The following is a 27,163-nucleotide window of genomic DNA, read 5'->3' on the forward strand; positions in this document are numbered from 1 at the left end:
GCTGGGCTTCAAGGCTTTAATGCATCCTGCACTCATTCATATTTCAGCCTGTTTGCTCATCCAGACACGACAGGAGACAACTTTTATTCCTTTTATCAGACAGCCCTGATCAGTATTAACCATGGCAATCAATAAATCCAAAGTAGCTATTGGATTTATTGTGGCAGGGGTTCTGATGCTGACTTTTGGACTGATTTTTTTGATTGTGGGTCCAGCTATAATGAAAGACCAAATAACAAAGGTAAGTTACATTGTAAAAAAAAAACAACAGCCTTTGACTGTATTTTTGTGTGACTAATTTTGTTATTTTACAGGTTTTTTGTGTTTTGTGAAAACACAGATAATATCCCCTAAAATCACATTAAAAAAGTATTCATCTACATGTTGATTGTAAAGCAACAGGCCAAAACTGTCTAAAATGCCTAAATGAAGAACTGGTATTGACAAATGCTATTTAAAAAAAAAAAAAGACTATTATTATTATTATTATTATTTTTGCATTGTGTCACTGTGAAATTGCACAGTTTTACTGTATTTAAGTCAGTTAAAATATAATTATTTTACAAATATTTGCCTATATTTTGACAGTTTTTGCAATTTTTAAATGTTAAACTATTTCATGTTTATTTGTTATTATATGTTTTCTGCCACCCCTGCTGCCAGATGTTTACAGTATCTTTTTATATCATTTTTCCCCCCACATCATGTCTTTAATAGAAATCATGAATTTTTGATTATTAAAGGAGCTTATTTTTACTTTGATGCACAAGCAATTTGTTACCTATTGAACACATTTCTCCAGAAGAAATAGTGAGCATTTAGGAAGACTGCTTAGATAAGCAAGTTTGTGGACTATTGTGTTGTCAATGTAGTGGTCCAACAGCTTGTTGTTTGAAAATGACACTGACTGCCAAGTCCAAACCAAGCACTACAGGTAAATAGATATCACCACAAAACCTGTTGATGCTTAAAGTAATGCATTTTTTGAATTACAAGTTTCCTGAAATATAAAATGTGCAAGTAAGGTGTTATATTGTTAAAAATATTCATAAATATCTATTAGACAATGTTACATAAACACTCAAATGTGTATTTTTATTTCCATTAATCTGAAAGATGACATGTTATGAAAGCTAAATATATCAAAGTTGAAAAAATGGACTAGTGCACAGCACAGTAGAATTTGATTTTTTATTATTATTATTGTTTTGTGCGAGATACACAACTATCCACTGTAGTGGCAAAATACTACTTTTAAACAAAGTATTTATTGTTTAAACATCCAAATAAGGTAGTATCTTGTTAAATATGTGCATAAATGTGCAGTAGATAAAGCAAGATAAAAACCCAATGCACATTTTAATTTCCACTTTGAGCAATACAATGTAGTGGCAAAACACTTTAAGTGAATAGGATAAAAAAAGAAAAAGAAAAAAGAAAAAGCTAAAAGATATAGATATCACCATGAAACCTTTCCAGTGGATTGCTTACATAAAGAACATGTTCTTTTTAAGTTTCCTGAAAATGAATATTGAATTATTCAAATGAAATATTATCTTGTTAAAACACACACACACACACACACACACACAAAATTGCATTATCTATTGAACAAGTAAAAATAACATGTAAATGTGTATTTTTCTCTCCATTAGTCTGAAAGTAGACATATTATGGAAACTAAATATACCAAAATCCTAAAATTGATCAGTGCATGACAAAACAATGTTCTTCCCTATAGTGTCTTCTGTGAAGTAAGGAGTTAAGGAGTTAAGGAGTGCATTGTTTCCTTTCATGAAATGAAATGAAAAATACTTTGTTTATCCCAGAAGGGAAATTCAGGTTTTTTTTTGTTTTTTTTTTATTCTTTTATTCAATTCATGCATAAATTATTAAAAACACTGAGTGAGAGTTTTTATGAAAATGTTTAAGTGCTTTCAAACAAGGCTTAAAACATGCAACCATTAGAATTTGAATGTCCAATTGGAAATCCCTTTAAGGCAAAACTCTACAAGTGAATAAAGTAAAAAAAATTTACCAATAGAAATCAACATCAAAGTCCCCCAGTTAAGCACCTACAATGAGAAAAAAAATTACAAGTTTTAAAAATTTTTATTATGTAATTGATTAGATTTATATAGCGCTTTTCTAAGCACTGAAAGACGCTTTACACTGTTAATTGTTCATTTACAAACAACAATCTGGTGGGGGTAGCTATGACTGTAGCCACAGCTGCCCTGGGGCAGAGTGACAGAGGTGTGGCTGCCATTCTGCGCCTACGGCCCCTCCGACCACTACCTTAAACAATCCATTCATACGCATTCACAACAGGCAAGGTGAGTGAAGTGTCTTGCCCAAGAAGACAACAACCCTGACACAGGTTACAGGGCGGAATCAAACCGCCGACCTTCCGATCATTGACCAATGTGCTCTACCACCTGAGCGACAGCCACTCAGCATGTAGAATAAATGTAAACTTAACCTTAATGTGCATTTTTCTGAGATACTGTTCACTTAGGTGGTCCACTTCAAGCTCTCCAATTAATTGCTTACATTAAGAATTAAAATAAAATAAAATACATTTTTAAATTTTTTTTATTACTGATTTCATGAAATTTATGTTGAAGTATGGAATAGAGGTATATCTTGTTAAGAATGCACAAATTTGCTCTTCCACTTCCAAGATGAAAAAACCCCCACAAGATACACAACTGTAGCATTAAAACACTAAATATAAGCCAAAAGATATAACGATAAAACTTCCACAGCTGATTGCTTACATTAGGAAAATGTGTTATTTAATTACAATTCTCATGAAATAGTAATAATAATAATGATGATAATAATAATAATAATAATAATAATAATAATAATAATAATAATAATAATAATAATAATGAACATTTTCTTTCCACTTTGAACAAGATTCACAACTATAGTGGTGAAATGCTATTCTCTTTAGGAAGCTTATTTTAAAGATCTAAGATTTTTATTCCAGGATAACGGAAATATAATGTTTAATCACTCAAATACTATCTTGCATAAATGTCCGCTAGACAAAGTTAAAAATCTTCCTAATTTGTATTTTTGTTTCTACTAGTTTAAAAGCTAAATACCTAAATCCCTAAACATTGACCACGTAAAAATCTGTGCGTCTGAGTGAGAACTACCTTTCCCAGAGTCCTCTGCGCAACGGAGGCGTTACGAACAGAGTATAAATACGGCGACAATAGAAGCACGTTATCAATATCGATGACTAAGATCAGAAACGGGCACAGAGTGCAGCTTGGAGGGGACGATTTGTTTCACGCTGACAGGTAGTCGTAGTCGTTAGCAGGCAGGTAGCTCATCGTGTTTAGCCGCGCAGCTAACAGGAGAAGACACAAACAAACAGCTACAAACCGTGACTCAGCTGTCAACATGGCTATTGATAAATCTAAAGTGGCCGTCGGTTTCATAGTGGCAGGTGTCCTCACCGTCTTCTTCGGGACGGTTCTTGCGTTTGTGGGACCTTTAATCATCGACGACCAGATAGTGAAGGTAAGCAGCGACATTTAGCATGTTTCAACTAGCTCTAATGTGATGAGTCAACTTGGTTCAGCCTTTTCAGCAAAATCTGAAATTATTACAAGCGAGTGAAGCGAAATAGCTGCTAATAGCTACTTAAACTAGTACAGGTTATTACGGAAAGTGCTCCAACAAGTAAAAAGTAATGCATAGACAATGTAAGTTAAGTAAAAATATGAAAATACACTTGGAATAACATGCAGAACTGTTTAAAATATGAACAATTTCTGTCCTTGGGGCAGTTTAGGTCTTGCATTCCATCTGTTATAACTTCCAGTTGTTCTTGTTTTTACATTTTAAATAGTATAAAGTGGAACTTTTATATTCCTAGGACACATTCAAGTGTCAGATATTGCTCGGGGAAAATGACAATAATACGAGAAAAAAAATGCAGTAATTAGTTTTCAACTATTTTGCATTGCTTTAGTGTTTACAGCCAATGCGGTGGGGTGGTTTCTTTTGATTGGAAAAGGTGTTATTTTGTTTTATAAATTTATTTACATAGACAATATTTATTCAAAAACCAATGCAGATCGTAGTTCTTAGCATTACACACATAAATAGCACAATGTTCTGATGTAATCTTTCACTCAGAACAGTATTAGACTTCATTCTGTATTTTAAATGTAATTAAATATTGTTTCTAGAGCAGCAGCAGTGAATTCACAGAATGATCTTAATGATATCTCTCTGGAAACAAATGTAAAATACCAATAAGATATAGTATCTCTTACATCAAAGTGCAGTCTGGAAGAACGATGAATGAAAAATTAACTTGTCTGTGTTCTGTCTGCTGCAGATGTAGACTGCTTTCTCTGCCAGCTATCATAAGAATTTTAGGAAAGTGGCCAACTGAGCTGGCAGGAGGTGTTTTAGTTTGTTCATATGGACCGCAAAGGTCATAAAAACTGTGGAAAAATAAGGGCAGAGTGACAAGTTCTTAATTGAATATTTGACATTTTTGCCTAGAAAAATAATTTAAAAGTTTATAAAATATTTTGCTCTTAAGTTTCTGTCAATTAAGTAATCTTTCAGTTGTACATGTAGACCTCATCATGTGGTTTGTGTGCATAAAGCATAATTTGTATAGTAACAGAAAAGTATTTCTCTTGTAGTGCGCTTACATAAGAGGACTACACAGAGACAGTCTGGAGAAATAGTGGAAACATTTTCTGCTGATTTTTTTCTTCTTTAAAAGTTAAATTCAATTCAACTTTTGCTTTCAACAGCACTTAAACACTTCATGTGTTTTGTATGAAACAACTGTAACTGAAATAGTCACATAATTAAAGTAATAATTACTGAAATGCTTATATTTAAAATTTATGATAATTAACAGAACATCTCTGCATTTTGCACTGTTGGTCAGGGAAATAAGAAGTATTTTTTTCATTATTTTGTGAAACTGTGTGCTAAGAACATTCATAGAGAAAGTAATGAGCATATAAATCGATTTTTGTCATTTTCTTTTGTCTTTCATGTCAGAACACAATGATCGACCCAAAGAATGAAATGTCATATACCATGTGGAAGGACATCCCTGTGCCATTCTACATGTCTGTCTACTTCTTTCACATCCTCAACCCGAAGGAGCTCCTGAAGGGAGAGAAGCCCATGGTGGAGCAGAGAGGACCTTATGTCTACAGGTACAATGTTTAGCCTCCCTGAAAACTCAACCAGAACCCCATACAGGCATACATTTCTGCTGTACTACATTCTAGGACATTTTGTTCTGTAACCTGCCAATATGTTGCAAAATGTATTTTGAGGTTGTTTTGATTTTGTTTAGTTTTTAAAATTTCAGAAATTTAAATCTGACGGTCTTCAGTTTTATTGTATCTAGTTAAAAAACAAAAGCACTGACCATACGCAGGTTACTCAGCTCAGCTAGGTCTTTATATAAACTTGGCTCCCTCTCTGGAACACAGCGAGTACAATATGTAGGTCATGCGAGTAGCCCCAACTGTTACATAACAATGCATATAGCGTAGTCTGAAGCTGATGGTACATCCTGACCTAGAAATGTGGTTTTGAAGATTGCCATTTGATGCCAAGTTCCAGAGTAGGGAATACAGAAGTCATATTTTTAAACTGAAAAAGCTTCAGTAGGTCAAAATAAAAAGGAAGAAGTTTTACAAGTGTAAAGATATGTGTTGAAGGTTTGTATGTATTGTTTTGATCAGGTGATTAGACAGATCAAATCTCTGCAAACATAGTTCTCTATTGGTTTTCACAGCTTTCTTTTTCCAGAGAAGAAAAGCAGAGAGAGTGAGAGATGGTCTTGCTTATGGTTGCAGATATGTAGAAGTGACAATAAAAGCAGGTCAACAACATCAACCGCTGACTGTAGCTTGGATGAAGTGGTTTTTTTCATGCTGTTTGAGTCACATACAGTTAGCTAATTCTGATTTACATTAAAAAAAACAAACTGGGAAAAAAGAAAACAAAATCAACAATGAAAAATCACATTTCAATTAAATGTGTAGAAAAAATTGGGATATAAAAGTAATGTAAAATTAATTAAAGTACAGACATGTTTAACCAGAACAAATGGCAGACATTAAAAACACTGGAAAAACAAAAAGCTAAACAGATAGAGTGAGCTCTCAGTACGGTAATTAATAAATTCAAAGTGGCTGTTGGATTCATAGTGGCAAGTACGACTGAATGAGTAGCCGATTTCAAATCAAAAGCTGAAATGATGCACATCGCAAAGGCTGCGATTTAGCACATGCGAGGTAGCACATTAGTTTTAAAACTGTGGTGTTGGTGGTTTTACAGATTTATGTCGTGCTCCTTGTGTGACAGTAGCTGCGTTTCCATATAATTGTCAGGTCAACTTTAAGCAAACTTGTGCTATGCCGCTAGATAATGAAAAAAAAACATTAACGGGAACTGGTTCAATGAACTCCTCCAGAGTGAATAGCATGGAGTTGTCAGGGTGGCGCTATGGGCTACATCGGTAGCAGTCCATAGCGAACAAGATTTGTAGGACAGGACATCTTTGCAGCATTACAAAGTGTTATTTATAATGGTATGTTGTAACACCTAACTTTTATCAAAAAATTTCAGCTTCAAGTGCTAATATTAATTACAGCGGTTAGTGCTAATGTTGTAATAGTAATAAATTTTGTTTATAGAGCACTTTTCAAAACAAATATTAGAGAAGGAGATAATGCTGAGCTGAGAAATGGTGCTGGTGGAACACAGAGCACCTTCTGGATGCAGTTTAAGCTCACTGAGAACTCCACCACAAAGCATGCATGCTGTGCTGCAGTCCAGGACATTTTGTTCTTGCAACCTGCAAATGTGTTGCAAAATGTATTTTAAGGTCATATTGATTTGTCAAAGAGGACTCCTTGTGTGACATAATTGTCGGTCCTCAGTTTTCGTTGTACCCAAATAAAGCAAACTCACTAGATGCTGCTGACTCTGTTCAGTAAAGCTGTGTTTCTGTTCGTGTTTGACTCTTGTTTGGGAACAGTATGTGTACATAGTAGGGGGAGATTCAACATGCATACAGTTTAACCTCTGTCTACCAGTGCGGTGGGATGTGCTTCTAATTATGTTAAGTAACAAAGCATAATATATGGGGGGAACTGATCTGAAACATGTGCTGTCCTAAAACTCATTTTATTGAGGAGTGATGTATATCACAAAAAGTTCTAGTACAACGGTTACATAACACTGGTTCTTATTACATTAAGAGTAACTTAAAGCCAAATCCAGTTTAAAAAAAAGCTGCAAATGGGGCTGGAACATAAGATTCTTAGTGTTGCTGATGGGATGCAGACTATGGAACATTATGTCATATTGTCAAACTGAAAAAAAATGCTATAAATATGAGAGTAAGAGAGCTTAAAAATTAAAAACAAAGGTGCTGTAACTTTTAAACAAAGTTTAGAAGGGATGCATGTATTGTGGATTTGATAGATTGGGGGGGGGGGAATCTAATAGCTGTAAATATTAATTCAAATTTTAAGTTTTCCTTCTACACAGCTGCACTCACATTTTCAGTGTTTAAAATTCTCCAGCTGTATCATCTTGTTTTCCAGGGTCAAAACAATGTAAATGCTGATCTAAAAAAAACAAACAAACAAAAAAAACCAGAACATAATATACTGTAAACAACAACAACAAAAAACATAATAAAATTGTGAAATTCTGGCAGCAAGGATATCAGATTTTTAATTTTTTTTAAAGGAAAGTTATGTTCAAAAACTTTAAAAATGGTAGAAAAAAAAGACATCTGTACAATACAAATGGGGGAATTATGTACAGTTTTGGCCTGTTTCTTTACAATTAGTATTTTTTTATTTTTATTGAATATTCTCTATAATTTATTTATTTATTAATTTTTATTGGCAAATGACTGTAAAATAATGTTGTTTTGCTGTTTCAATTCCAGTAAATTTTTTTGTAATTTTAAGCCTTTTCATGTTATGGTAAATAGTCTGCACTTATTTAGCACTTTTCTACCTTAGTGCTACTCAAAACGCTTTACATTGTGTTTCACACTCATCCATTCATACACACATTCATACACCAATGGTGACAGAGCTGCCATGCAAGGTGCTGCTTGCCATTGAGAGCAACTCGGGTTTCAATGTCTTGCCCAAGGACACTTCGACTGTGGAGGGGCGGTTATGTTATTAAATACTTGTCAGCTTAGTCACGTTATAATTAGCAGGTTAGCTGCTCTGCCAGTGACCAGTGTGAAGTGGATGGGCAGTTCACTGTCTGGCTACCACCAAGATTTTGCAAATTAAAAAGTTTTGTTCTCAAGACTTGCATAACATTTTAATAGGAAAGATTATTTCCTAATCTAGCATAATGTTAAGAATTTCAAATTGTTTCTTTTTTCAGGTTTGAAGTCCTGTAAATGCTGATCTGTAAATTTGTGCACATATGTTGGGGTAAATGATTTTACACAGTTACACTCGAAGTACAGACTGTTCTCTCTGGGTTAAAAACGCCCACTTCTCAGACAGCTGCCCGCACAGTTGTAAGTGTGCAAAGACACATGTTTTCTGGCAGCGTTGTCGGGGAGGGGGGGAGGAGGAGGAGGAGGAGGGGGGGGGGGATGAGGGGGATGAGGGGGAGGGGGGGCAGGATGGAGGTGGGGGCGTTTGCTCTCTGCTGATGTACTGTCCAATAGCGCCACGTGCCCAGGATGCAGGGTTCGTATCTCGCTGCCACGGGCTGCTTTTGTTGCACAAATGCAGCCCAAACAAAACTTGCAGGTGATTACCAAGTTAATTAGCTAAAGTATGTTTGCAAAGTTACTCTAACCTCAAAGACCAGATCCATGGCTAGTGAGACATGGCTCTTAAATGTATTTAGCATATTCAAAATCAGCATCTGATCAAGGGTTCATGAGGTTGTGTGAACACGTTTTCTTCCTCTTTCAGAAAGCGATGCCAGAAAGACAACATCACATTTCACCCCAACAACACAGTGTCCTACAGAGAATACAGGAAGTACTTTTTCGAGCCCGCCATGTCTAATGGGACGGAATCCGATTTTGTGACCATTCCAAACATGTTGGTGTTGGTAAGAAGTTGTTTCTCCCTCCTCGTTGTGCATTACCTGTTTAGTTTAGTTCTTTCTTCACTCGTCTGCTCCTGTGGTTTCAGGGTGCAGCGGTGATGATGGAAAATCTTCCGTTTGCTGTGCGTTTGATGATCAGCGCCACTTTCAAGACATTCAACGAGGGGCCCTTCCTGAACAAGACAGTGGGGGAGCTGATGTGGGGTTATGACAGTGGTCTGGTCGATTTCCTCAATACATACCTGCCCGGCATGCTGCCGTCTTCGGGAAAGTTCGGTCTTTTTGCAGAAGTGAGTCGTTAAAAGGCTTTACAATTTTGAGGTTCAGCTTTATGATCTCCATGCGGGGGGGGGGGGACAGGATGACATGGAGACGACATGCCAGCATGCATTGCTGAAGTGATCGGTTTTGTGTGTTCAAAGTTGAAAGCCCTCTTGATTTATATTTAATGGCACATTCTTTACATATAATATGAAAACCATTGGCTGGGTGTTCTTTCGGCTGGTTCATCACCAGGGAAACTAGTGACCTTAGAACAGCATGGTGCCCAACTTTACCATTCATAATGGTCTGTCAGGCAGAATTTGACCTTTTTTGGAGCTGCTTTCTTATTGACTACAGCTCATAAATCTCAGCAGTGCTTGCAGTGTCCTGTGGCAAAAGTTGAGCCAGGTTATTTATGTTTCTGAGGCCTTTGGCTATTAGAAAGCTCATCATTGCATAGAGATGTTAGTATCTACATATATTGCCATCTTTGCAGTGCAGTCACGTATATTAACAAATCAAACATTTACCAGGTTTTCGACTGTATGTGAGCATCTCATCTTCCATTGGACACCAAGCATGTATTTTCCCATTTTTCAAGTTCCAAGTTATACACTGTCCCACCACCATGGTTTTAATTCCAGTCTCTCAAATCTGAGCATTTGCTGCTGTTTTTTTGTTGTTGTTGTTGTTGTTGTTGTTTTTTATTGTAAATTAACATCTATCTTAATTACCCTTGCTCAGCGTGATTTTTTTACTTGTTCAGTCAGGAAATTATAATCCCATGCTGATAAAGTATGGTATTATCTTTATTTAGTTCAACAACTCCAACACTGGTCTGTTCACCATTTTCACTGGAAAAGACGACATCAGGAAGGTGCACAAAGTGGACTCCTGGAATGGCCTGACAGAGGTGGGACGCTGACATGGTACCTGTAGCTGTTTTATGTTTGTTTTTCACCAAAGTCTGACTGTCTTCTCTTTGTTACCAGCTAAACTACTGGAGGACTCCTCAGTGCAACATGATCAATGGAACAGCTGGGCAGATGTGGCCTCCCTTTATGACAAAGGAAAGCACGTTGCCTTTCTACAGCCCTGATGCCTGCAGGTAAAAAAGCCTTTTTTTCCAGTTCTTTTAAGAAAAAAAAATCTCTCACAGGTCCTGCATACTTAGAAATTTTCCTTTTCCAGATCAATGGACCTTGTTTACCAGCGTCCTGGCGAGATGCATGGTATCCCTCTATATCGATATGTTGCGCCCAAGACCCTGTTTGCCAATGGGACAGATTACTCTCCCAACGAAGGCTTCTGCCCCTGCAGACAGTCCGGCCTGCTGAACGTTAGCAGCTGCCGTCACAGTGAGTATCTGTGCATCTGTATCACAAAGATTACAGATGTTTGCTTTGTAGTTCATGAGATTACTGTCTGAATGTGACATAATCATAATGATGATACCATTTATCAGCCAGAAACAGAAAAAGTCTATCTAAAGATTTTCAACTTTCTGATGGACCTTGTACACATGATAAGATAAGATGAGATAAGATCGAACGGTAATAATCTTGAAATTCTTGTGCCTCATACTGCTCAGAAGAAATTACAAAAACATGAAAGCAGTACTTCACAGAATAGCAATAAGATATAACTATACTACATTACTAAAAATAAAAATAAAACTAAGCTAAAATAAGGCAAGAACAGATAATTAGGAAGTAATACTGTGATACTGAAGTAGTAATATTGCACATAATATTGAAATATTGCACATGAAATAACATATGTCATGCATGACATATGGTTAAATCAGGAAGACCAACCAAATCTCAGCTTAAAATTGTGATATTTAATCGTAATGACTTTATGACCAAAAATATAGCATTTGCACCAGATTCTGCAAAAAATACATATCCTGCGCTTCTCAGCACAACTGAGATGTCATGATTCATTCAACTATGACCAAATTTCAGACGTTTCCAGCTGAACTGCAGGCTGTGTTTATACAGAGCAGAGAGGAGATGACAAGGGAGACTGAGAGGAAAATAAAACATACTGGATCAATATACAGAGGAGCAAGTTGTTGGAAGATACATTAGGCATGGTGAATGTCTTTCTGGAGCTGATGTGCAGAGTAGTGGAAAAAATGTTTGTAGAGGCTGTAAAATGTAAATAGTTAGTTATCTAGTATGTAGAACAACCAGTGAGCTCAATCACCAGATCTAAATCCAATTGAAAATTATTTTTAAAAATGGAGAAAGACAAGCTCAAAAACAAAGCAAATGTGTTTGAATTTGTGCAACAGGAATGGGCTACTGTGACAGCAGAACAATGTCAGAAGCTGGTGGAGAGCATGCCAAGATGCATGGCTGCAGTCATCAAAAACAATAGTTATGCAATCAAGTACTAACTCCTGTGTGTATAATGTAGCTAAAACAGACAGAAAAGAAAACATGGAATGCCTAAAAGCACTGTTTTTGGCAGTACAATGCCAAAAGCTGTTGATGTATAAGTGATTTTGGTTATTAAGAAGAAAACCATGGAAAATGGCTAGATTTCAGCTCTTAGATTAAACTCTTATGAGTTATTTTTATTTTTTATCATTATATTTGTCTAACAAATGTACCTTTATTTGTACCAGGCATTAAAATGAACAAGAAATTGAAGAAAACAAGGGTGGTCTAATAATTTTTTCCATGACTGTATGTTTTTAAGAGGTGTTTACATATTTTAACAGAGCTTGCCTCTCTGTTATGGGAAAGGCTGTTTCACACCTCAGGCACAGATTAAAAAAGTTGCATGTCCAGTTTATGTTGTTGTGGTTTTTAGTCAGCAGAAGGCAAGTTTTGGATTGATTTACACAAATTCTGCTTTAGACATCTGCGATTTTGAGGGTTTTCTGAGGTTCGGCTGATTAACTTTGCCATTCTTTGTCCACTTCAGACTCTCCAGTCTTCATCTCTCATCCCCACTTCTTTAATGCTGATCCTGTGCTACTGGACTACGTGCAGGGTCTTAGTCCCAGTGAGGAGAACCACGGCCTCTTCATAGACATCCACCCAGTAAGCACACACAAACAAACACACACACACACCACACACTGTGTACACACGCTGTACAGCTCATCTTTTCAACTTATTTATGTCGCTATGTACGCCGTTTGCATAACGCCTGCCCAGTAGCTAGTTCAGCCCTTTGACAAAGAATGAGGAGCTTCCTCAGTCTGACATTGTTTAGTTGCTAGAGCTGCAGCCCTGTACACAGAGATCTGGGTTTACGAACTAAAGTTACCTGCCTTTTGTCAAGACATCTGACCAATAAGAACAGACTAGGCTTTTCAGGAGGGGGGCACAGGGGGGGACAGGAAGAAGAATCGTGGGGTTTTTGAGGAGTAAAGCATATGAAATGCGAACATTGTGGGCACTTTAACAGAAACCTCAGCACTGTTGTCCTTGAGGCCTGGTTTCAGTATGAGCAGAGGTGGACTGATTGCATATCGCGGACCTTTATCATGTGTCATGGTCAAGTGCAATTTTTTTTTATTGCAGAACAGAAAAACATGTTGGGGTCCGACTGACATTTAACCTCAGTCAGGTCTAACAATAGCAAGATCTTTTGAGAGTGGGTGAAGGATGGAATTTTTACAGTTTTACTGCTGAAATTGAGTCCAATGCGTTCTGTAATACTTAAAGATTGCTTTTGCTACAGCCATACTCTTAGTGTGCTGCGGTCAAAGAGTTGAGTGGAAGTATTGAAATCGCATTGAAGCTATACAGTTATCAAAGTATCTGAGCGATGATAAAGAATGTTAGACATTTGTTGTTCTTCATAGTAAAAATCCCTGATGATATCTGCTTTTATTGCATTGCAGTAACACACTGACCAATGTATATGATGACTGCCTAGCTGTTTTATTTAACTGCAACTCTGATAAGTTTGATAACGCTGCCATGGTTCAGCTTGTTTTAAATTCCTTATGCAACTGTGCCTGTGTAAATGTCACCTGCAGTGTCTCTGACTGTAATCTGCATCGCGATAAGGTAATTGGAAATTGGGCTATTTCTCCATAATTGTCATTGTTTGCGAGTTAAGGGTTGTTAGAAAATTTCTATGGCCGCAATAAACAAATCACCTTTGATAAGGGAATGGTTTTCAAATCCAGCGAGTCTACTTTTATATCAAGTTAATAATTAAGTCAACCAAGGCTTGGAGTTTTATGAATTTATTGCAAATGAAGGAGCCAGTTCTGGGCTGTGACCTAACTGCGCTACAGCTGAGATTATTATAAGTTGCTGTATTTATATACTAGAAAACACAGCTAGACAATGTAATTCTACACACTTATGGGTTTGCTGCTTACAAAAAGAAAAGGAAAAATCTAAATGGTACAGCACATACATGCCTTTCAGCCTGCTGGATGTTTGTTTCATACCAAACCCCACATTTCCTGCATGTTACTGCTACATCTGTCAAATCTAGGCAAACTGGAAACTGGAATCTTGACTTGCCATACTTACCACACATCAACACCATTGCTCCAATACAACCCTTTTTTACTTACTTTTTTACTTTTTAAGTTTTGATTTTACATCAACTGACCATCACTGCAGCTCATCTTTCTGTTGGTAGAAAAAGAAGAAACGTTAGCTGACAGCTAATGGTTTTTTCTACCCATTGAGGGTGTCTGGCTGCTCTTCTTCATATCTTAGGCGTACACAGTTTGTTGTCCTCTTCCTGAGCAGAATAAAATGCCTACAGGAACTGTAGTTGAGTCTTTAATTGCACATCTGAACTGTAAACATGTTGCTGATATGTTAGCTCCTTAATGAAATATTTGCACCGCAGCTACAACAACAATGTGGTTACTGCTGCTTAAACAAACAAGTTTATTTGATATTTTTAGCTGCTTTTCATGGGTAGTTAACAAATAATATATTAAAGATTGAAGTTACAGCTGCAGTTACCATCATTGTTGTGTTGTGAATGAAGTCACGTGTGTACAGATTAGTGTTAAAGTTTTATTTCAACATTATAGAGCGATACACACGTGGACAAAATTGGTGGGTACCCTTCGGTTAATGAAAGAAAAATCCACAATGGTCACAGATATAACTTGAATCCAGACATTGGACTGTTCTGAAGTGGCCTTCTATGAGCCCTGATCTAAATCTAATTGAACATCTGTGGAAGGAGCTGAAACATGCCGTCTGGAGAAGGCACCCTTCAAACCTGAGACAACTGGAGCAGTCTGCTCATGAGGAGTGGGCCAGAATACCTACTGAGAGGTGCAGAAGTCTCATTGACAGTTACAGAAATCGTTTGATTGCAGTGATTGCCTCACAAGGTTGTACAACAAATAATTAAGGTAAGGGTACCATCATTTTCGTCCAGGCCTGTTTCATGAGTTTATTTTTTTAAATAATTCAGTTAAACCACGGTTCAAAAGCAATGTCTGATTTTCACTGGTTAATTTCCATAGAATTTTTCTATTTATTATTACTTTTGTCAGATTCAAGTTATTTCTGTGACCATTGTGGGTTTTTCTTTCATCAACTGAGAGGTACCAACAATTTTGTCCGCTTGTGTATGTCAATTACAATTTGCATTTAATTAAAAAAATACCAAACCTGTGGTACTGATGTTCCAGTGTTTGTTTAGAGATTATTACAAATATCCGGCACATAATTGTTTAGCAGCATTACATCTAATTAGTGTCTGAAATGTATCAACAGCTGTCTGCCTTTATTCCCTGCTGAGGCATTTGGTTTTTATTGGTGTAAAACAGTCTAGAATAAGTGTATCATTATAGAAAATGTACAGACCACTCATATCTGTCTGTATCAGCACTGTTCCAGCTGTTACTGCTGGTGTCCCACATCACCACCAGCTACATTCCTATTGTTTATCCTCTGTCACTGATTTCCGCCCAACTTTAGTTCTTATTAACTTTTTATCAGAGCCATATGTCCAAAGCGGAGCTCTTAAATCCGCTTTGTGGACACATTAAGCCAAAATCCTTTAAAAGAAGAAAAGGGAACGAAAGATATCGGTTGAATGTACAGTATGTTTGCATTAACATTTTTCGCATATGGAATATCAAGTTTAAGCTCCCAGGAATTTACAAAAGTGGAAAACTGTGCTAATGTTTCAGCGCCTGGACAATTTAGTAGTCAAGTTCAACAAAAGAACATTTTGTGCTCAGTTTGTACAGATGTTTTCTTCTGCACAGCTGGCTCATATAGTTTGCTTTTGTACTGCCTTGTATCGTTGAAGCTGCATTGAGATAATGCAGAGGTGACAGTTGACAGTCTGTGAGTCTGATGGGGATTTGACGTTTTTCTGACAAAAGTAAGATCAACTGGTCCAACAGTTTCCGAGTAGAAAGTACAGCTTCACCACTGCTTTTGTTTTTTATTGACTTCAAAATGCACATAAAATGGACACAAGACAACTACTTTTTTTTTTTTTGGGTCAAGTTGTTGTCATTATGGCAACAATCTGCATCTAAAGCTTGCTCTAAAGTCAACATTTTGTTATGAAAACACATTCACTGAGAAATATTGGTGTCTGTCTTCATGGAATGTGAGCTAATATTTGGCTAGAAAGTGGTTCAATTTGTTCCCAGTAAAGTCACTGATTGGGTCTGAAAAGGAACCAAATCTAGTTGTAAACCTGCTGCTATTCCACTTGTGAATGACTACTCACTCTGTAAAATAGATACTTATAAAGTAACATAAGTAATATGTTTTTCCTTTAACCATTCCCCATGTATTGACCGGAGAATGCTGTTGTCTATATCTACAGCAAGTTTAATTTCCTGCAGGTTCAGACACTGAATCATTTCATTCTGCCTGAGGACAACAAACATGAATGCCAGTAATTCAAGGACCAGATGCCCGAGAAATAGGTGTGGCGTGAGAGTCATGCGGTTATGAAAGGGATACCACAAGGCTTTCGAAAACGTGCAATTACAGAAAACCCCAAAAATTCTTGTTCATGTGTAATGATAATGAGTCAGGAAGTGAGATGGACTGTCGAAGCAACTGTCGAAGCATGTCTTGCTAGAAAAAATTTTTTTTTGGTCACGAGAGGATCTGAGAAAATTCAGACTGATTGCTGAATCCAATTCAGTAGTTAGTCACTTCATTCAGAGTGTGAGCTGCAGGTCTGGACAGAAAATTCTGTCAGAAACACACCCAGGATACTGGGACTATACAAAATATACAAGTTGAAAGTTGCCGAAACACCCTGAACAGCGGTCAAACTTCAGAAGTCTTTACTATGTAGTCAACAGTCTTTAATGTGTTCGGCAGTTATTTTCTGACATGTTTGGTGTGTTTGTAAAGGAAAAATACATCCATTGTTTTCTAGAGATTTATTGTTTTTTTGCTGAAATAGTTTTAAAGAGGTATTGAGTCAACTGATTATGTTGGAAGATGTAATTTGTTAAGCGAATAGTTTTTTCTATTACTTTGTTCACCTAATACATAAAAAAGACATCTGACAAAATCACTGAAATACCTCCCTTTTATGATGAACAAACTGCAGCCTGACAAAGAAGTTGGAACAAGACCTCATTTTGATACAGTTTCAGGACAATCTGAACCTTATGGCCTTATGGGTGGAGACCTTGTGGCAGGACTACAATAGTTTGTACATATATGGTCCAATAAATGATCTGGACCAGTTTAGTTGCAGTTAAGTGATGTCATAGATCCACAGCATAGATATAGTCCCAACTGTAGGTCTGAGGGGGGGCTTTCTTAAATTTTAACATGACAAAGCTCCTATAAGCAAAACCAGCTGCCTAAGGAAAGGCTCTCTAGTTTGGGATAACCTCTTTTGACTAACCATCTATTCCACATTGTGACTTGACCGTTGAGTTTACCCAAAATGCACACTTTTACAGTTATCTGCTGTAAATTATGTGGATAAAAGATAACACAATACCAGTGCTTGGTTCCATTACACTGTCACAGACATTACACTGCTGCCGTTATGCATGTTTTCCCATAACCTGATGGAAAAGGGAGCAGGATGTTGTGTGCTACGGTTTCATGCCCGTCCATCTAACTTTTTTTATTTTTTATTTTTTTGTTTTTTGTTATGCCAGTTGCCGGCATCTGTCTCCGAAATATTTATTTGATGTCAAAACTGGATTAAAGTCCTGTGAAAGACCTGCATAACATGACCCCCTAAGGAATCAGTTCGACATAAGGATTTCCTTCTTTTGTTTACTCTGTGTGGCTGGAGATTTAAATGTTCCAGGATTATTGTCTCTTATTAAGAAAGTGGAAACCTTTTTTCTTTTTCTTTTTTTTATTCCCTGTGTGAGATTTGAGATGTGTGTTGTGTGTCTTTGCAGCAAACTGGTGTGCCTCTGAACGTAGCCATCCGCTTGCAGCTCAACCTCTACATGAAGAGAGTGTCAGGAATTACGTAAGGAAACTATTCCCCGAAGTAATATTGTGCAATGACATTTATCATGTATTGTTGTTATACCTTTCCATCATTCAGTATGGAGAGCTGCTGAATGTTTCCTGCCTTTATTACATTTGCTGTGCAGCCTTGGAGTTTGACGCTCAGTGTTTTTGTCTTTGTAGAGAAACTGGCAAGATCTCTGAGGTAGTGATGCCCATGATCTGGTTTGAGGAGGTAAGTTGTAAATGATGGAACCATTTTAAGTGCAGTCGTTAATGTTTCCACTCTTTTGTATGACTGTTGTTCCTGTTATGCATCTCCTCAGTACCGTTGGCTTGCATCACTTTTCACAAAAATTGCCAGAGTTTCCACATTTTAAGAAAGTGCTCGTTACAGATAATGTACAAACTTTTTCACACTACTCTACTCTGAACCCTAGATACATGCTTCACCGTGTTGAATGCATCTTCCAACAACTTGCTCCTGTGTATACTGTTTTTGAGCCATGATGGATTTATTTTATTGATCCAGGATGTTTGATTTTCCTCTGTCCCTTGTGCTGTCACTTCTTTTCCTGGAAAACTCTCTGAATTTTTAACTGTTAGTCACAGCTGAGTCAGTCGTGGCTGCTCAGCAGCACAAGGGAGCCTGATTTTAAATGAGATGCTGCATAGAATGAAGGGATTCTAATGAAATATCACAATTTTAAGCTTGGATTTGGTTACTATACCTGACATATGTCAGTCATGATTAGTTCAAGGAGCATGAGAAAGTTAAAAACTTTACAACTACTTCTGTTTTTAGAATGTCTGACTGATAAATGCTGTCATTTTGGAGACTATTATTTTTTATTTTTAAATATCACGCCTTTAAACTCACTGGCGACTTTTGGTGTTCAGATGGTTACGGCTCTTTCCAGTAGAGTTTTGCACAGTCATTCTCTGTCTGAGGCAAATCAAGAATCATATTAAAACTGCAACTACTGTGTTTGATTTACTTGTCCTCCTCCTCAGAGTGGCTATATTGACGGCCCCATCCTCAAAACGTTCCACACAAGCCTGGTTGTTCTACCTGCTGTGATGGAGTACATGCAGTACGGCTTCATATCGCTTGGCCTGGCGACCATAATAATTGCTGCACTGGTGCATTACAAAGTGAAGGTAAAATGCCACACAGCATGCAGCATGTTCACAGCTGAAATGCATGTAGCCAGTTGCACAGTTACGCATGTTCTCTCACAAGTAGATGGAAAAAGGAGCAGGAGGGATTGTGGGGAAAACGTATGAAATAAACATGTCAAAATGGGTAATCTGCATCTAATATGTACAAAAGGCATATGTTCGAAGATATAAAATTTAAAATCCATTAATTACTACTGCTCATGTAGAAAAATACAGGTATAATCTGAGTTGTTATAAACCAGATTGACCTTTTCAAAGGAAAAGTCTGGTGTTATTTTACACTTTTCTGACTGACTCTGGATTCTTTCTGGAATCCAGATTTGAATCTTTAAGAACATCTCACAAATATGTGTGAGTGTTTTTTTTTTTTTTTTTAAATTGTTAAACGTAATTTTATGAAACTGCTGGACATTTTCGTTTTTAGAAAATGTTACTCATATAGGAGAAGATACTGTAATATTTTAGTTGGGGACTATGATTTGTGTCATACTGATCTATTTTGGATTTATTTTTATTTTTTTTATAAGAGATTTAGCCACAAATTTAAGAACTATTATACATCACCAGATTTAAAATGTAATATTCATAGTAAATGCATAGTGTAGTGGTCATTTTGAGCTCCAGTGCGCCGTCACTCTTGCTCCTCTGCTGACATGTCCGACTTCAACTGGCTCGACAGAGCAAAGTTGCTTGTTTATCTTCACACTGAGGCCAACATGTAAAATATTGTCTGTTATGGCTACATTAGCTGTAGTACAGCACATGGTAGCACTTATCAGTAAGGACAAGGTAACAAATCTTGTGTTGTGTCATCCACATTGTACACTGCTGCCCTCTCGTTTGGGAGCATTCTGTTTTCAGTAAGTCAGCAAAAGTTTGATCTCTTTTCTACCTCAACATCGAACCCTCACGTACAGCTTTAAACTTAAACTTGTTGATTTTGAGAAATATATAAATTCACAGCTGACATCTTCATTTCTCCTCGATTAGTTGTCAGTGTCAAACAGGAAAAGGAAAGTAAAGCCCATTGCTGACTTGCCTTATCAGCGTCAGTCCTTCATGTGTGTGAAGAGTTACGAAACACATCACAGTTGATGTTGTATAATATCATAAAACCTACCAGTCAATGTTAATGACTAATGCTGATGTTAATGTCAGTCGCAGCACAGCTGTAGTGTTTTTTGTTGTTTTTTTTCATTGTAATGTTCGGCATTTTTGGCAGGCGGTCAGCAGCGCCATAAAACAAAATAAGGTCAACAGTTTCAGGTGTCAGTGACATCAAGGCCAACAGGGGATTGTCTAGCTGTGAGGCGACGGTCCTAACCACCAAGTCGCCTTACAGCCTGTCAGTGACATGTTTTTGTTTTTTTTTTTAAAAAAGCAACACAGCCAGTTTTGATATCAAGACTGAAAATGGGTTTATTTTTGTGTGTTTGCAGAAGTCCCGCACAAATACTGCAAACATCTCCACAGAGGTGGAAAAAACTGGGGTTTGTAAAATCTTCTCAATCATCCAAATCCAAATTATTTAGCCAATTTTGATCATCGGTAGTTATCAAACAAGTTGATTGTGAGGTTTCTTTGAGTCTAATCAGTTGATAAATAATTTAAAAGGAGCTGAAATTTACTTTGAAATCAAATGCACTAAAATTCTGTTTAAACCTTTTTTCTTTTCTCCGGATTTCCCTCTTTCAGGACAGTAATTGTGGTCCACAGATCAATAAAAACACGATGTGATTTTAAAACAATACGTCAGATATTTATTCTTCATATGTTTTGTATTCCGGTAGCGATATTGTTGTTGTTGTCTTAGTACAATGCCAATTTATTTTGTGTGCTATTGGAAGGCATAATATGCATTTTAGGTGTCACTGGACACCAAGAATGATCCTCTCAACCTTTAACCCTAATCCTACCCGTGTCATTTTAACTGTGTAAAATGACACCGTTTAAAACATAGCATGCAAATAGTGCCTGAAGTGGTGCATTTTTAAAAACTGAATAAGTATATAATAGTTATAATAACTAATAATAATCCTTTCAGCTGGGCCTGAGATGATAAGCCAAATAACAGATTATTGGCAAATACACAAAGGCAGTTCAAAGTGCATTCAATTGTTGAAAAGTAAGTGCAAAAATAAGCAAGTATACAATAAACAATAGTATAAAGCCGGAATTTACAGAATATGTGAACATTTATTAGCAACTGTTTTGAAAATTCCTCTCGTTAATCACCATTAACATCATTTAGAAGGCAAAAAGTCAAACATTTACTGGTTTCAGTTTCTCATATGTGAATATTTCGTCGCTTTTGTCTTCTATATTTGAGTTTTGACGGCATAAGGGAAGTGTCTGTGTATAGCACATTTTTAAGCAAAGGTAATTCAAAGTGCTTACTATATATATATATATATATATAGCATTTTTTACCTACTATATATAGGTAAAAGGTTAAATATATATATTTAGAAAGTAAAACAAATAAAAAGATTTAAGTTAAACTGGATAGAACAGTAAATTAAAAGATGTAAAGATAAAGTATAAAACAAATAAAAATGGAGACCACTTCAGTGAAAATACGGACAAGTTTGAATTAAAATGTATAGAATACGTCAATGTGGCACACTCATTTGCTTGCATTACAATAGCAGCTGAAATCTGTTCTAAGCTTGTTGTAAGTAAAAAGGCAAACACTACCGGTGTCACCTTCTAAAATGTAGAAAAAAGATAGTATAAAGTAAACTAAAATTTATAGACTATCTAAATATATTAAATTAAATTGGTAAAAGTAACTGTTGTTCAGCATTTATTAGTGCCAACTCCAACACTGTCAGTGCACAAGTGTAAATGCTCACAGTGGATCACCCTGTTGTAGATTCACTGCAGGAGTATAAATCGAGCTTTAGCCTCAGTTAATCAGACATTATCTGTAGAACAGAGTTTCCATGTTGACGCTTGTCTTATGCCTCGTTGCACTCTGTTGAGGTGGGCAGTTGATGCAATCAAACCTCCTGCCTCCACATTTAATTTTACCTAATGACATTAAAACCACTGAATTAACCAATGGCATGTCCTCTTAATTAACTGCATGGTTCAATTGAACACTGCCAGAAACAATTTCCTGCATGAGCTTACGGTATCTCGCTACAATCTAAAATAAAAACTATGCAGCAGCTTGAATAACACCAGCAATTTATTGTCTCTGTATTTTCTGATTGGCTCTTGAGTAAAGCAATATGGTCGTCTTTTAGGCCTCTGATAAGGAGCCGGTAAAAGGCTCACATGGCCTTGACCCGCAGGAAAAAAGTATCATGAGTTATTCAGGTGGGTGCACACACAAGGTCATGCACATGTACAGCATAAATGTTTTCAGTATTTTTGTTCATTTGTGTTTAAGCTGTGGAGGTCATCATAGAAACATATGTTCTGCCTAACATGGAAAAATAACTGATACTTGAATTTGATCCTGGGTCATTCCATACAAAGTCAATTAAATCTACAAAACATCCCCACATGACCTTCTCTGTATAATAACTTCAGTGTATTTAATGAAGCCATGAAAATTTTCACCCTCTTATACCATGAATATTTTCAGAGTTGCAGACCCTTGAAATACAAGGGTGGTTTAACATTTTATGCTTTATAATTTACTTTTGACAGCATGTTTGGGCCTCATAAGTATAATATTTAGAAACTCGACATTTAAAAGAAAAAAAAAGAAAGAAACTGCAACCAAAATTATTCACAATCTAAAAACAAAATCAGTTTTTTATTCAGCATAATTTTTTTTTCATGTATAACCAATTTTAAGCATCAGTATCATTGAAAATATGATATTGCATCCCATGATACTGATGCGCAAAGTCAGTTATTTGAAATATCCTGCTGAACAAAAAACAGATTTTAGACTTGATGTAAAAATAATTTGGTTGGTTTGGTTTTTTCATTCCAACAAAAAAAACAAAAAAAAGAATTATTTTTTTTTTATCTATCTCCTGTCCTTGTGAAATTATGAGAGCTCAAAAATACTGGAAAAGCAATTAAGAAAATTAAAACAATTAGAATTTTGACCCACTTTTATGTACTTTAAAGGCCTATAACTAAAGATATTCCCAGTATGAAGGTAAAATGTTGCTCAAGTTATTGTACATTAAAAAATCAACTGATTCTCAGAAGCTCAGTGGGCCACTGATTGACTTTTCATGGAATATCTCATCTGCACATGTTGTACAGCATAATCCAAAGCATTAAAACAATGAAATATATGTCCCTCCATTAGTGTTAGTGTTGTTTATCTGGTAAAAAAGGTCCTTAAATCACATTTAAAATGACCAGGCGAGATTAGGAAAATAATCTTCTCGAAATTCTTCACACAATTTATTAAGCTTATTTTGAAACTTTAACTGCAATTTTATTTCTGATTTTGGAGAAAAAGATAGGATGCTTACTGATGGGTTAAACTGGACCTGACACATCAATCTTGCAGTTTTCTTCTTCTTCTTCTTGCAGACGGTTCACAAACAAATACATGCTCATCATTTAGTCATTTAGCGTCTCTTTACTGGAAGTTGTGGGATGATTTGCTGAGAAGACACGTTTTGAATACAAACACAGAATAACACTGAAACAAGTTTAACAAGTATGCAAGTCACACTGTGTCTTTAATTAACTGTTTTTAACGCCTGGTTCACAGCTCCCTAATGATGGGTCTGATAACTGTGTCACTTTATTGGTGCATCTAACTTGGACTGAAGCACACTACAGGTTAAAAGTGGAAAAGTTCAGGGTTGTTGTTTGCTGAAAGCTGGTTATAGAATCAATCAACACCTTTAGGATTATAAAATGTCTTTCGGTGCAGAATATTTGCATCAGTACTGAGGAGAATAAGAGATTTTATTAGGGCATTTAACAAATCAGGCAGTTTTCATTCATTTTCCAGGTTTCTGCAGATCTCTAAACCCTTACATTTGGTTTTAAAATCTTAGGGCCATGAAATATCTTTAAAAATATAAAAAATGAATCCGTGTTAATATGATAATTGACTTAAAACATGTCAGTCAGCTCTATTGTGCATTTGCTTTTGTGATGATACAGCTTTCATTTTAAAATCTATAAATGCTTTAGATTTTCAACTGTGCAGATAGTCTAATGACATCATTCTTTTTTATTTATGTGGAATTGACTCAAAGTAGGAACCAGTGTGTCTGTTATGGACTTCTTTCACAAACAGATTACAAGAATACTAGTCAACTGTTTATGCTGATGGTTGTTTGTTGTTGTTTTGATGTAGTGTGTTTTGATGTAGTGATAGCAGCAGTTAAAGCATAAATCAGGTGATGACCTGATTTATGCTTTAACTGCTGCTATCACTGAATCACACTATAGTTGAAATATGTGAACGGGGTTATCAGCCATGGTAATTGGATGTGAGCTGCAAGTTGCCTCATGTCGGATATTTTATTAGGTTCATCTTGCAGTTAAGTGTTAAAGATGAGCATGTTGTGCGTCATTGCTGGATGATATTTTAACCCTTTGTGGTCTTAGCCACTGTTTTTATTTTACTCAGACTTCTCACTTAAAATACCATTAAGGTTCATTCTATAAAAACACAATCAGTGCCTCTCACCTGACCCCCATAGAATAAGGCGATTTTAGTTTCATTTATTTTTTTGGCTAGAAGATCAGCCTTGTATCAAATTGTAGGTAAAATGAGACCTTTGATTTGCTATAACTTATTTGGACCTACCACCAATCCCACATGGTGATTTCACCCTTGAAAGTTTACCGAAAATGCAATTTTAAAGCAAAAAACAAGGCTTTAGATTGTGACAAATGTGAATTTGATTAATGCTGCTGCAGCTCAAATGTGTTCTTCGGCCCTAAAATACCATGTGTCTGTCTCCTGGGCTCAAAAATGCCAGAAAAAGTCACTTGAATTTTAAAGTGCCAAGTTTTTAAACTACGTACTTGAAGGGCCTGTAACAATGAAAATATTCATAGTTTTAAAAGTAACATTTGCAGGGCTTCATTTAACCCTCCTATTACCTTCAAGTTTACGGACAACTTTTATCCTTGGGTTCAATTTGACCCCAGCAATTTAAACCCCCACATCCATCCATCCATTATCTATACACCGCTTAATCCTCACTAGGGTCGCGGGGGGCTGGAGCCTATCCTAGCCGACTTAGGGTGAAGGCAGGGGACACCCTGGACAGGTCGCCAGTCTATCACAGGGCTACACTCAGAGACAGACAACCAAGTACACTCACATTCACACCTACGGACAGTTTAGAATCACCAATTAACCTCAACATGTTTTTAGATGTGTGGGAGGAAGCTGGAGAACCTGGAGAGACCCCACTCTGCACGGGGACAACATGCAAACTCCACACAGAAAGGTCCCGGTGCCCCCCTGGGACGCGAACAATCAAAATTGTTACCCAAGTTTATGTGTAAATAGCCCTTTAAATAAAACTGAAAGAAATATGTCAGTCACTTATTTAGAGATGTTAAACATTGAATGGGTTCAAATTGACCCAAAAGATACTAGGAGGGTTAATGTACTGAAGTTTTTTTTTTAAAATCTGCTAATTCGGAGGCAAGGGTGGGGCGCTGATAGATTTTTCATGGAATCTGCATGTACAGCAGTCAGTGACGGTGCAGGTAGAAACTTTTTTCAGATTTGCTTGATGTTTTTTTTTTTTTTTGTCTGAAATTCCATATATTAGATAATATAGTTTAAAATGCAGTTCTGACTCATTTTTCAGCTCAGTAAAACTATGTTTGGCTTCTTCTGACTTTTGTTCCGAAAGTTCAGGTAACAGACAAAAGTATGAATTCTGAACACTGAATAACAAACTTCTCCTTCTGGTCCCCAAACAGAAAAATAAATTGGACGGTAGCGCTGCATCAGAAGGAAACACAAGCACTTCATCTGAAGAGCGAGACACTCTACTACCAGACAAGACAGACTGACACACACTCTAATAGACACACCCAGCTGGTGCTGTGGACTCCTGACGACTAAAACCATTCCAGTATCTTGAACTGAAACACTGTCACGAGCTGCTCTGCTCTGTACAGTGAATCAGACTCAATTTTATTTTACTGCACTGTAAAGTTTATGAAACTCTCAGCCAAAGACTCACTTCATAAAACATGTTCGTGTGGAGGCTGATTTGTCTCTCGAGGCAAAGTGAGTGGAGATCACTGAAAACCTGTTTTTGTATAAACAACTACCAAAAGAAAAAAAAATGTTTTAAATGTGTTCATTCTGCTCTTGATGGGAACATTTTTATGACTTGACCAGGAGCAGTAGAAGACAGTTGCTGTGGTAGACATTTTCTGTGATTTTAGAGAAATTATAATCGGAATCAGAAAAACATTATTGATACCTGAGGGGAAATGTTTCTGTATTAACAACAAGGGAATGAAATGGCAGAAAAGCTCAGTCTCTGTGTGACAGCTGCCAGGTTTACAGTATTTTACTACCAACGTGCCTTTAAGAGGAAACATTTCTTTGTTTACTCTGGCTGACTTCCAGGTCCTTGTATTTTACATTTGCTGTTTATGGAGAGGAGTTAAATTTGCTGTTGAGCCTCAAGTAGACTATCAAGCACTCTTCTGACAACCAGCAAGAGCAAATGCACTCCAATGTGTACCCTGCTGTCTTCTGAAAGGTGTGAATGTATTTCTTGATGCCATTTGGTGTCGAGCACCTCATGTTATAAATAAGTGAATGAATTAAGAAAAACACGGAAGTAATAATTCATCTGCGTGATCACATTTTACATCGATGTTGATCTCTGAAATCCAGACTCTCTGTGTTCTGCTGTCTGATCTTTGACTGATGTTCAATTCTTTTGTCTTTTAGAAACAAAATTGGATGTAAATAAACATTAACTAAAGAACAAGGCTGATTATTGACTGGCTGATTTTTAGAGATGGGTATTATCACAGGTAAGGTAAGTCACCTGCTGCAATGTCAAAAAGTACTGTAAAATAAAAGAAAATACAGTAGTTTTCTATAAATATAAAAACTTTTTAGCCCTAATTTTACAGATTGTGTAGTTCTTTTCTTTTTGAGGTTTAAAGATGGATATGAAGAAATTTAAGGATATTTACATGTATAGAAACAATGCAAGTATGTACAGTTTTATAGTTTGTGTGTGTAAAGAAATAAAATT

At 36.5% G+C, this 27,163-nt stretch overlaps 1 protein-coding gene across 5 annotated transcripts; it reads left to right on the forward strand.

Moving 5' to 3' along the window:
• Window positions 1–26,623, forward strand: scarb1 (scavenger receptor class B, member 1). 5 transcript variants are annotated; one of them, XM_008301822.1, is made up of 14 exons: window positions 3,227–3,540; window positions 5,053–5,213; window positions 8,979–9,120; window positions 9,204–9,407; window positions 10,199–10,294; window positions 10,374–10,489; window positions 10,573–10,739; window positions 12,319–12,437; window positions 17,741–17,814; window positions 17,979–18,030; window positions 18,810–18,956; window positions 20,417–20,467; window positions 22,229–22,301; window positions 25,860–25,952. In XM_008301822.1, exons 1-14 carry the CDS (start codon window positions 3,421–3,423, stop codon window positions 25,865–25,867), a joined length of 1,530 nt encoding a protein of 509 aa, XP_008300044.1. In that variant the 5' UTR covers window positions 3,227–3,420; the 3' UTR covers window positions 25,868–25,952. The 5 variants fall into 5 exon arrangements, with proteins under 5 accessions (XP_008300043.1, XP_008300044.1, XP_008300042.1 ...); XM_008301821.1 differs by lacking the exons at window positions 3,227–3,540; window positions 22,229–22,301 and adding an exon at window positions 1–241 and having other exon boundaries at window positions 25,860–26,623; XM_008301820.1 differs by lacking the exon at window positions 22,229–22,301 and having other exon boundaries at window positions 25,860–26,623.
• The last annotated feature ends 540 nt before the right edge of the window (window positions 26,624–27,163 follow it).

Source organism: Stegastes partitus, unplaced genomic scaffold (genome assembly GCF_000690725.1).
Source record: "Stegastes partitus isolate 25-593 unplaced genomic scaffold, Stegastes_partitus-1.0.2 Scaffold1719, whole genome shotgun sequence".
Classification (NCBI taxonomy): domain Eukaryota; kingdom Metazoa; phylum Chordata; class Actinopteri; family Pomacentridae; genus Stegastes; species Stegastes partitus.

Bases quoted from the DNA above. Each gene is read 5' to 3' on its own strand.
- scarb1 (XM_008301821.1), top strand. From the start codon at position 122: ATGGCAATCAATAAATCCAAAGTAGCTATTGGATTTATTGTGGCAGGG. The intron at 5,214-8,978 runs GTACAATGTTTA...TTCCTCTTTCAG, and splicing joins AGAGGACCTTATGTCTACAG to AAAGCGATGCCAGAAAGACA. The intron at 9,408-10,198 runs GTGAGTCGTTAA...ATCTTTATTTAG, and splicing joins AGTTCGGTCTTTTTGCAGAA to TTCAACAACTCCAACACTGG.